The sequence below is a fragment of the Saccopteryx leptura genome, chromosome 5, assembly GCF_036850995.1.
Source record: "Saccopteryx leptura isolate mSacLep1 chromosome 5, mSacLep1_pri_phased_curated, whole genome shotgun sequence".
In the NCBI taxonomy this organism is placed as follows: domain Eukaryota; kingdom Metazoa; phylum Chordata; class Mammalia; order Chiroptera; family Emballonuridae; genus Saccopteryx; species Saccopteryx leptura.
In genome coordinates, this window is record NC_089507.1 from 162,661,110 (window position 1) to 162,670,702 (window position 9,593).

The window sequence follows — 9,593 nt, forward strand, 5'->3', positions numbered from 1 at the left end:
GCGCGGTCCCTGAGTGCTGAGGATAACTCAATGGTCCTAGCATCAGCCTCTGGTGCTAAAAATAGCAGGGATGATTCCAGCATTGGCCCCAGATGTGGGTTTTCCGGGTGTATTCCAGTCGGGAAGCATACGGGAGTATCCTAGTTGGGGTGCATGTGGAAGTCTGTCACACTATCTCCCCTCCTCTCACCTGAAAAAATGTAATTACGCGTTGTTTTACTTCAAAGACAAAAAAATATGTGTTTACCACACTTTGGGCAGATGACAGTAATTTGTCTGGATTAGATACAAATATACTTTAATTTTTTTAGACAAGTATACTTCTTATCATGGAAACCTTCCAACACATGACAACTGTGGAGGGAAGAGGGTATAATGGACTCCAGTCTCCTCCCACCCAAGTTCAAGGTGTCCATGCCTAGTCGGTGTGTTTCTGTCTAGCCCCACCCTCTGTGTCCAAATACCATGGACCATGCTCGAGCAAATCCCAGAGATCAGAAAAGGTAAATGTTCTTTCCTTGCATAAGCACAGTAACCCAAGGACAAGTAAGAATTAATAATTCTGTATTAGCAAACATCCATTAAGTGTCTGAACTCCCCCACCACGTCTGCACTTGGAGAATCTGCTTACAGACTGAACCCCTGGCTCTCCCCCGGGAGCTCCACACCCTCCCTCGTCCTGCCGGCAGCGTGGCCAAGCACCGCGGCTTCCAGCTCAGGCCTTCTCCCTCGTAGAATGTTTTAGGTTTTCTAGTAAGCAAACTTTCATTACTGGATTTTTGGCTACTTCTCTTTGGAGAGTTACTCTATTTTTTCTCTTTCTTGCTTTTCAAACCCGGGGGGGGGGGGAATCACATGTCAAATTTCTTTGCCTCTGATTTTCTCTTTTTCCCTGTAATTGCCATCAAACTTCGTTCCATCTCTAGGGGATACTTTACTTATAGAAGTCTGCTTTTTCTGACTCACTTCCATCAGGAGTTCCGAAAATGGTTCTATTTATTCCGCCCACAAACATTTACTAGCCATCTGCAAGGTCCTTTAATATATACATTCTATAAAGGCAGCAGGCAGGCCTCAAGGTGTGGGAGAACTGCCCTTAGTCACTGGACACCAGTTCTCCAAGTGCGCACTAGAGGGCACCACTCCACCACTGCCATTGGTTACAAAAGGTCTTGAGTGACTCAATACGCGGCCTATTTACGTCATGATTGACATGACAGACATGTTTTCTGGGCAGGGCCCTACACACAGAGGTGCACAGGTGCTACCTGCTCTTGGCCCCGGGAACCCACGTGCTACTCCTGGTGATGCAGCTGGGCCGATTCACCAGCCAGGACCAGCAGGTCACACAGAGGGTGAGGGAGCTCTTTGGAGAGGACGCCCTGGGACACACAATTGTCCTCTTAACCCACAAGGAAGACCTCACTGGAGGCTCCCTGATGGAGTACATCCACAACTCAGACAACAAAGCCCTACGCACGATGGTGGCAGCGTGGGGAAAGAGCTTATGCCTTTAACAACCAGGCAAGAGGGAGTGAGCGGGCTGACCAAGTGGGGGAGCTAATGGGTGTGATTGAGGGTCTAATGATGGAGAAGAGGGGGGCCCACTACCCCAATGGGCTGTACCGCCTAGTGACAGGACCAGCGTGTGGGCCCGAGCAGTCAGAGGAAAGAGTAGAGGATTTCAGAGGGGCTCTTATACAGCACATGGAAACTCAGAGACGTCACACAACTGGGGCCAAAGAGAATTGCTTAAAAAGAGTCCTAGACAAAATATTAGTGTGGATTATATTTTATATTCAGTTGTTTGTCAAATTGTTAATTCTCTTATTTTGTGTATTGCTCAGAATATGCTGTTTTTCTTACTGCTCACTCTGTTGCTTGTGCAGTTTGCTCTGTAGCTCACCATTAACTGTGCTCAGAAAATTAATGGTAATTCCTGGATGGAACATTGGTCCGAATGCAAGAGTCCTGGAGGACAGTGATGGACCAGTAACTATCACTGTGATATAGAGGGTGAGTCACTGGACCTCCTCTATATACTGTGGTGCCTGACATCAGTAAATACTTTGGATGCTGCGAAGTGTTTAAAACATTAATATCACTTCATTTACTAATGAACAAATTATTATAAAAGTTACTGTTCGTTTTGAAATAAAATACGAAAAATGTTTGAAGGCTGTATACATAAAACATCTCCCATTTGCAAATATCTAAAGCAATTTTATGTTCTTGGAAACTGATTTTGTTCTTTAAAATGCTATGATATCCACTGAATTAAAAAAAGATAAAATTTCTACTGAATGTAGTAACAATAATGAGTAACCTGTAAAGAGCCTGAGATCACATTTTTAATACTGTTCTTTCAACAATGAAAACAATTATGCCCACTAACAACATATATCAAACTCACATACCTGGTGACAGTCATGGGCAGACCCAGAGAAACACTGGGTACATAATTAGTATCAAAGAAAGTGGATATTATTAACATTTATCTATGAGAATTATAGCAACAGAGATGGCCACTTAATTAGGGACTTGGGACAAAGTCAAGTGCAGGGGCCTCCTACAAGCTGTGGACACAAGACATGGAAATGACAAGAGACACTGCTGGTAACAGTGAGGAAATTGTGCCCTCACCCCAAGGAGGTGGATGAGAACTGGAATCCAGATGGAGAGTTGGGTAGAGAAGGTGTGATTTCTGGCTTAGTGTTGCAGATGACTTTACAGGGAGAGGGCCGGGAAAACAAACACCAGACCTTGCATTTGTGCCCAGAAGGAATCTCCTGGTTGGACTTCCCATTGGCAGAAGCCAATCAGAAGTCAGACAGCCAGAGATCCCACTGACGTTGTCTGATTCAACAAGGGCCTCAATGTCTAGACCAGTGATTTTCAACCTTTTTTGAGCCGCGGCATATTTTTTACATTTACAAAATCCTGGGGCACACCATCTACCAAAAGGACACAAAATAACACTCTAACACAGTACATATTATACATATAGTTAATAATATAGTTTCTAAATGTATTTATACTCACTTGGTGTGAAACCTGGGCCTGTTTCAATGAACACAAAAGGGATATCCTGGCAGGAATGGTAGAAAGACACGCACGAAGCTCTTCCTCAACAGTTCTCAGTTTCTCTCTGTTTTTAGTTTTTATCTCAGTCAAGCTTGAGAAGCTCAGCTCACATAGATATGTGGTTGAAAAGGGGAGCAATGTCAAAATAGCTTTGTTGGCCAGAATGAGGAACTCCTTGGCAATAGATAACCAGAACCTGTCCAAAGGAAGATCAGCAAACTTTAGCTCTAAAGTTAGATAACATTGTGATGCATTTGATGCATTGTATATCACCCTCTGCAGGGGCCTCTTTTAAAAAGAAAAAGGTCAAATATCTATATACACCATCAGGATAGACATAACCAGCTGAGGCTGAGGCTTCATCTAGTGGTGGCAACATTTACCTCCAGTCCTGACCAGGATTAGAAATCGGGACCATGGGGAGGAGTAGCAGCTTCAACTACTCACTGCGGCCACACAATGACAAGTGCACGGCAGCCCAAGCAGGGACCTTCCTGGGTGTGGATGAGAGGCAGCCTACTATTGGTTCATCGCTTGTGGTTGGGATGAATCCTAGAAGGTGATTGGTCAGTGAGCGTTCCCTGTGCCTCCACTCTTCCTGTCGCTGATAACTGGAGGGATTGTGAGGGGAATGTTTATGTTCGGATGGAGGCAGTGGGCCGGATAAATAGCCTCTGTGGGCTGTATCCCTCTTGTGGGCCATAGTTTAGGGACCTATGTTTAATTTCCCCATGGCACACCTGACCATGTCTCACAGCACACTAATATACCGCGGCACACTGTTTGAAAAACACTGGTCTAGACAGTTCTTACTAAATGCTAGTCTTGCTAAATGTTAAAATATAACATAGTATTTTGCAGACCAGCTATAAAAAAGATTGAGGTTGACAAGAATTCATCCTGGGTAAGTACAGCCAACTGAGAAACAAAGACATCAACATGTAATTGACCAAATACTGTATATAAGCAAGTGCTAAGCCTGCCTTCTGAGAGACAAAGCTTGAATATGAATCCTGTCTCTTTACCTTGAGGCAAATAAATAAAACTCACTTGTGACAACCATGTATTCATCTTGAATAAAACAACCCAAGTGGCAAAACCCTTGAATTTGTTAACAATGAGATCCACATACATCACCCCCTGGGACAAAGAGCTAAAGTGAAGGAGGGTAAAGTGTGGATCTGCAGAGGCAAATGAAAAATATTTAGCACAGAAGAGAGTTTTAAGTTACACTCAGGGCCATTTTAAGTCAGGATGGTTCCTTAAGAAAAAAGAGAGAAAAAAATAGTAAGAGAGTTTAGCGACTTCCAGGCCTCCATGGACCACACAGCATCTTGCTGGAGAAGCCGGCTGCTTCCCTAACACAGCGCTCAGAGATGTGGGCTGAAACTATGTGCATCAGCAGTGATGCTAACGCTAGGCGTGTGCAGGAGTTCTTATCTGAATCTTCCTAACTCGAGTCTGCGAACTCAGTGATATATTTATTGTCAGAGTATGCCAATATTGAAAGTTCTTAAGTTTGCTGGCATTGTGGGGATGCGTGGGAGGATTGAGTGGGGAAGATGCTTCAGGTTAGCTATCACTGTGTAACAAACAACCCCAAAGCTTCATGGTGAAAACAATAAGCATTTATTTTCATAGGAATCTGGGGGTTGGGTAGGATGCAGTGGGCGGCTCCTCTTTGCTCTCTGCAGCTCCATCTGCAGGGCTCAGTTGGCAGCAGGAGAACCCACGTCCATGTTGCCTCCCGTGCATGGCGCCTATGTAGGCTCTGCTGGCTGATGTAAGAGCAGTGGGGGGAGTGGGCCAGAGACTCCAAGTCCTCTTCATGGGGCCCCTCCACGGGCCACGTGGGCTTCCTCACAACATGGTGGCCAAGTTCCACGGGCAAGCACCCCAAGAGAGCAAGGAGGCCTTGTCCCTAATCCCACCTCAGAAGCTACAAATGCCCACTATTTATGAAAACAGTAACAAAACTCGTTGAATTTAAAGGCAGGGATACAAACCACAGAAAAAGTAAAAAGTTCAGATTATAAGAAGAATAGGTAGGATAGAGAATAGTGTTATGGCTATCTTCAGAAAATACAATCTACCATATTAACTAATTGTAGTAAATTAAAAAAAATAAAAAATAAAATGTACCTTATTTCCAAAATGCATGACATATTTTTTAAAGAATAGTGCATAAACCACTTAACTTATCTTAAAATATTATACATTTCTTCCAGCTTCTTTACTTATATTTTTAATGCGTTCATCATATCTCTTCTTTAGGTATTTTATTTTTTCCTCCTTCTCTTGATCTGATATATTTAGCCTTTTTACTGGTTTAATTTCCTTCGTTAATTCATCAGCATAGATTATCTCCAAGTCCTCTACCTGACATCTCAGCTTCTCCTCTATGTCCTTGTAGACGGTGTCAGAGAAGTGAGTCCCCCCGTTCTCCTGCACCATCTTCTCTATCAGCTCCACTAGCCCCTGCACTTGACCTTCCCTCTCAGCCTCGTCTGCACTTGGGCTGTTATTGAGGCACAGCAGCGGTTCCCACACTCCTGGATGTTGTTTCTTAGGTCCACGTCTGCCTCTCCTATAAACTGACTCAGGCTCTGACCTACCAACATATCTTTGCGTGTGAACAACACGATCATGTACTTCACGGCTGCCTTCCCAAAGATGTGCTTGAGCAGTGCAATTGTTTTGTACCCTTCCTCCGTGAAGTAGCCCAGCTGCACAACCAGGAGGATGGCATGAGGCCCAGGGCAGGAGAGGACGACACACTGGCTAATTTCCTCACCGGCTGTCATCAGTGTCTTCTTAGTGTCAAAGAGCCCTGGGGTGTCCACGACAAGAAGGTTCCTCCCCTTCCAGTTCTGCGTTGCTCTCTGACACTTCTTGGTAAGAGTTTGGGCAGCAATTCTAGAATCAAATTCACTTCTCCCAAGGATGCTGTTTGCTGTCGCACTTTTCCCATTCCCTGTTTTTCCCACCAGGACAATCCTCAGAGTGTTGTCCTGACAGCCAGCCATGTTTCTGTCAAGAGGCTCTGGGGTGTAGGTGCCCACAAGACCTTAATGCAGGGAAGGAGGAGAGGAAAGGGTTAACTCAGGTAAGAGGGCACCATTCCCAAATATCTTTTCTTCATTCTTTCCTCCCTGAAAATGTGTAATAGTCTATGACATTGACCCAGTGAGAGCAGAGGGATGACACAGCTCAGTTACTGTGGAAGAAATAATAAAGTAGCGTTTTCCCACAAAGGGGCACAAGGTCTGGGTACTTTCACAGGGAAAGTCATCTAACCTTTAAACATCTGATCATCTCAGTATTAACTAAGCTGATCCTGTTCATATGAAAAAAATAGAAACTTACAATTATCTCTATGAATCAAGTATACTATTGATTCCAAAACCTGAAAAACATTTCACCAATAAATAAAGCTATAGATATGTCTCATTTGGAAACATTAATACAAAATACTAAATATATTATTTATTGGATATCAAAAAAACGTAATGCACGGTGATGAAGTGTGGCTTCTTTTAGAAATACTCCGATGGTTCAAAATGAGAAAATGGTTGTCACAACACATCCCATGTTAGTAGAAGAAGAAGAAAATTAACTAGATGCAGAAAGGACATTTGACAAAACGCAACACTGACTCATGTTGAAAGCATTTCATAAGATTGAAATTAATGGATACTTTTCTAACATGATTTTATATAACCTAAATAAAAGTTTTCTTGCCATCACTCTTTTTTCCCTGCAGGTGATAAATAGTAGGTTAGAAAGTTAAATAGTGGATTATAAAGTTAAAACAACGGGTTATACAGGTCATTTGGATGAAGAAAAAAGAATGATCCACCACCATCATGAAAATGAACAAGGAGGTTGGACTAGCTCCACCAGGAGTCACACATCGTAGTTTCTGTAATTACAGCAGAACAATGTTGGCTCATGAATGGAGAGATCAGAGAAATGAAAACTGAAAATGCTAAAATAGACCAAGTTAATCATTTTATAATCTATGCATTTATAGTCGCTTCAATTGCATCATGTTATAGATTCTATAGGGCAGCATCTCATATCTATAAGGATAAAGATGGTTAGTAGAGTGACTGTGGGGTAACCATGGAACCACATAGAAAAGATAAGAGAAACCTGTGCCTCACACCACTCAACTGCCATGTTGATGAGAAGTTTACATGTAAAATCATAAAACAAACATGGTTAATCTCTTTGTAAGGTGGTGTTAGGGAAGATATTTCTAAGATTTGAAATAGAATGAGGAAAAGGACTAGTAAGTGTGGTTACATAAAAATATCACACATAAGACAAATAAACAGTGACAGAAAATGATTTGTCTTTGCGTGATGGGCACACAACACAATCAACAGTTCAAACACTATAGAGCTGTTCACCTAAAAGCTATTGATCAATGTCACTCTGTTAAATTTCATTTAATAAATAAAATAAAATAAAATTTTGTTCTTAAGATTGAATAAAAATATTGTCACTTTTTAAATGAGAACATTGATGTGTCCTCGAAATGCTGAGACACTTGCCCAAGGTCACAGTGCTAACAGGTACCAGGCAGAGCAGAAATCCAATTACAAGTCTGTCTGACCAACACGTCCCCTCCTAACCACTGCACACAGCGCCTCTTCCTGGTGTCTTCTCAGGACCATGATTCTAAAATCCCATTGAATCAGAGGTAGATTGAGAGAGGGCAGGGAAGGGGTCCACACTCTTGCTGAGTGGAGAACTGGCAGGAAGCCTGTATCGAGAAAGTTCACAGGAGAGTTTCTCATGCACTGTTTCTCCAGAATGGCCCATCCTCCTTCAGGGCACCCCTGCTCCACCTCATACATCACACTACTGGGGTCACAGCCTCTCTCTGCTAAATCATGGAAAGGATTCCACAAACCACATTCTAGATGTCCTCTGTCATCCGAGATGAGGGTACCCCCTGGAGAGTCCCTGTTCACACTAGGATCAGGCTTCTTTTTCAGTCAGAAGAGGGGATTAGACTAGGTCGTCTCTGAATTGTCTTCGAGCTGTAAAAACCTGCCTTGGAGACATCAATATTCTATCGAGGAAGAAGAAATGGTAATCAGGCAACCCTGACAAAACAGTAAATGCATGAGATGCACCAGTCAGAACACATGTGTCCTGTTAAGTATGAGACGTGCTTGGCTGGGAGCCCTGTTGGTTAGAGCATTGCTCATATATGCCAAGGTTGCGGGTTTGATCGCAGGTCAGGGATATACAAGAATCAAACAATGAATGCACAAATAAGTGGAACAACAAACAAATGATTTCCCCCCTTATCTATATCTCTGTCTGTCTCTCTACCCTTCTTTCTAAAATCAATAAAAATTTAATAATAAGTAAATACACATGACACATATGACACTGTGCTAATAATGCTCCTTACTTCCATCCCGACCTTTCACCATGGCCACCCTGACAGCATCTCCCTGCTGCGCTGCGGGCCAGTCCTTGGTCCCTGGTTCCTTCCCGGACCAGACCCACCCCTGCTCACTCCCCAGACCTCCTGCCCTCACAGCTCTGTCCTCAAGGCCCCTCTCAGCCAGGCTCACCTTCTATTCAACAGGTTGAGGAGCTCTCAGGTTTTCTCCAAAGTAGCCCTCTGAGCTGGTGGTGCTTATGCTTTAACTGTGAGGAAGGGGAAAGCGCTTGAGCCTCCAAACCACTGAGTCAGGGAGCTCCAAGTACGTGAGGCCCATGGGAATGTTTGCCTTTAAAGAGACGGAAATATTGTCCCATAACCTGCTGGCTGCTTTAGTTTTACCAAATTGAAACTTTTCCTCTGTGAACCTGCTCAGGTACCTAAATTTCAAAGCTACAGTTGGTGTTTGTGTTATATGGTGGATACAAGAAGCTCTTATTAATGATGTAATTCTTCTTATTCTTCTTTTCTTTTTTTAGTAAGAGAAAGAGAGAGGGACAGACACTGATAGAGAGACAGGAAGGGAGAGAGATGAAAAGTATCAACTCATACTTGTAGCACCTTAGTTGAATAGGTGCTTTCTCATATGCGCCCTGACTGGGGGGAGCTACAGCCAAACCAGTGACCCCTTGTTCAAGCCACCAAATTTGGGCTGAAGCCAGAAACCTCAGGGTTTTGCACCTGGGAAATGACCTTAGTCTTGCTCAGAAACTCAGGCACAGTGTCTGGTCGTGTTCCCCGGTGCACTGGGAGACTGCAGGGGATTCTGGGAGAAGAGAGTCGGGAATGCGACTTGGTATATCCTCGGGGTGCTTGCTAGTGGCTATATGATATGGGATTTGAGTGTGGTCTCTCCGAAGGGTCTCAAGATACCCATTTCCAAATTAACAAGACTCAGGTACAAAGCCAAAGAGGTCTAAACTATTGGTATCCAGGGGGAAAGAGGAAGAGGAGGCTGGAGAAAAGTCTTCCAGTGACCACACAGCTTCTCTGGTTATTTCCATAGGGCTCTTGCAAGCTTGAAAGTCAGCATGACTGACAA

General features: G+C 43.5%; 1 protein-coding gene and 1 pseudogene across 1 annotated transcript; one reads left to right on the forward strand and one right to left on the reverse strand.

Moving 5' to 3' along the window:
- Window positions 1-465: 465 nt before the first annotated feature.
- On the forward strand, window positions 466-2,013 carry LOC136406597 (GTPase IMAP family member 2-like). Its single transcript, XM_066386580.1, is given in 3 exon segments — window positions 466-503; window positions 1,238-1,492; window positions 1,494-2,013. Coding segments are annotated over 3 exon segments (813 nt in total).
- A 3,282-nt stretch (window positions 2,014-5,295) lies between these two features.
- On the reverse strand, window positions 5,296-8,742 carry LOC136406078 (GTPase IMAP family member 7-like; annotated as a pseudogene).
- Between the last annotated feature and the right edge of the window lie 851 nt (window positions 8,743-9,593).